This window comes from Charadrius vociferus, unplaced genomic scaffold, assembly GCF_000708025.1.
Source record: "Charadrius vociferus isolate BGI_N301 unplaced genomic scaffold, ASM70802v2 scaffold682, whole genome shotgun sequence".
Lineage (NCBI taxonomy): Eukaryota > Metazoa > Chordata > Aves > Charadriiformes > Charadriidae > Charadrius > Charadrius vociferus.
In genome coordinates, this window is record NW_009647227.1 from 273,909 (window position 1) to 274,906 (window position 998).

Genomic DNA, 998 nt, shown 5'->3' on the forward strand with positions numbered 1-998 from the left:
GGTGGTGATCCCCTGGGGCAGGTTGCCCCGAGAAGCTGTGGCTGCCCCATCCCTGGAGGTGTTCAAGGCCAGGTTGGACGGGGCTTGGAGCAACCTGGGCTGGGGGGAGGTGGCCCTGCCCAGGGCAGGGGGTGGCACTGGGGGGTCTTCAAGATCCTTTCCAACCTAAACCAGTCTGTGATCCGATGAAAATAATCATTCCTTTTAGCATAGTTTATCGCCATGTTTCTCAGACAAACTGTCCAGAAAAAAAACCCACTTCATTCCTCGTAATGTCAAGACTGGCTTGCCTACAGTTACAGTAAGCGTTTTTAACAGGGTGGAATTTATACATAGCCTCATTTTTAATTTTTGACATTGGAATACGGCCGAATTGAGGACCTACATGTAATCTAACAACTCACTGTCCCAACCTCCTCCGAACAGAGGACAGCGCTTCACATGAAGCCTGCAGGAGAGGTTCGACAGCTGGGCCAGCTTCTCCCATTACATCCAACAGCTTTCACAGCAGGCAGAGGAGGAATTTGGACAGAAGAATTAATTTTCTTTGAACATTATTCAGTTCAGGAGTGTCGCTGTGTATCCAATCACAAGAAGAAAAAAAAACCCACACCACACAACGGGTGGCTGTCTAGTGCCTGAATTTCTTTTCTCTGCTATCCCTGCGCTACCTGTTGACGTGTTCCTCCCAGTCATCCGGTGGCGGAGGGGCATCAGCATCCGTGCGAGCAAACATCACGTGGCGCTCGCACTCGTTCATCACGCTGCGCGCCTTCTGATTGTCGTAGAGCGGCACGGGGGTGGGCGTCACCGTCTCGACGTCGATGGGGATATCTGCTTCACTGTCGGGAATAATAATTACGCTTTAGAGAAGGGGATCGCTCACCTTGGGATCTGCCGCGCTTTACAATGAAAAGTCCGCTGAGCTTCATAACCAGGTATCTTGTTATTCCCGCTCTGAGCCCAGGCAGCCCCCAGAAACCCAAGACCAAGCCCCC

General features: G+C 51.8%; 1 protein-coding gene across 1 annotated transcript in view; it reads right to left on the minus strand.

Annotated features, from left to right (window-relative positions):
* Positions 1-835, minus strand: part of KANSL3 (KAT8 regulatory NSL complex subunit 3) — a 25,162-nt gene extending 24,327 nt beyond the window's left edge. Inside the window, exon 1 of the mRNA XM_009879825.1 lies at positions 672-835. Within this exon, the coding sequence (XP_009878127.1) occupies positions 672-760 (89 nt within the window). The 5' untranslated portion in view covers positions 761-835. The remainder of the gene's footprint in view (positions 1-671) is intronic.
* Positions 836-998: the final 163 nt, after the last annotated feature.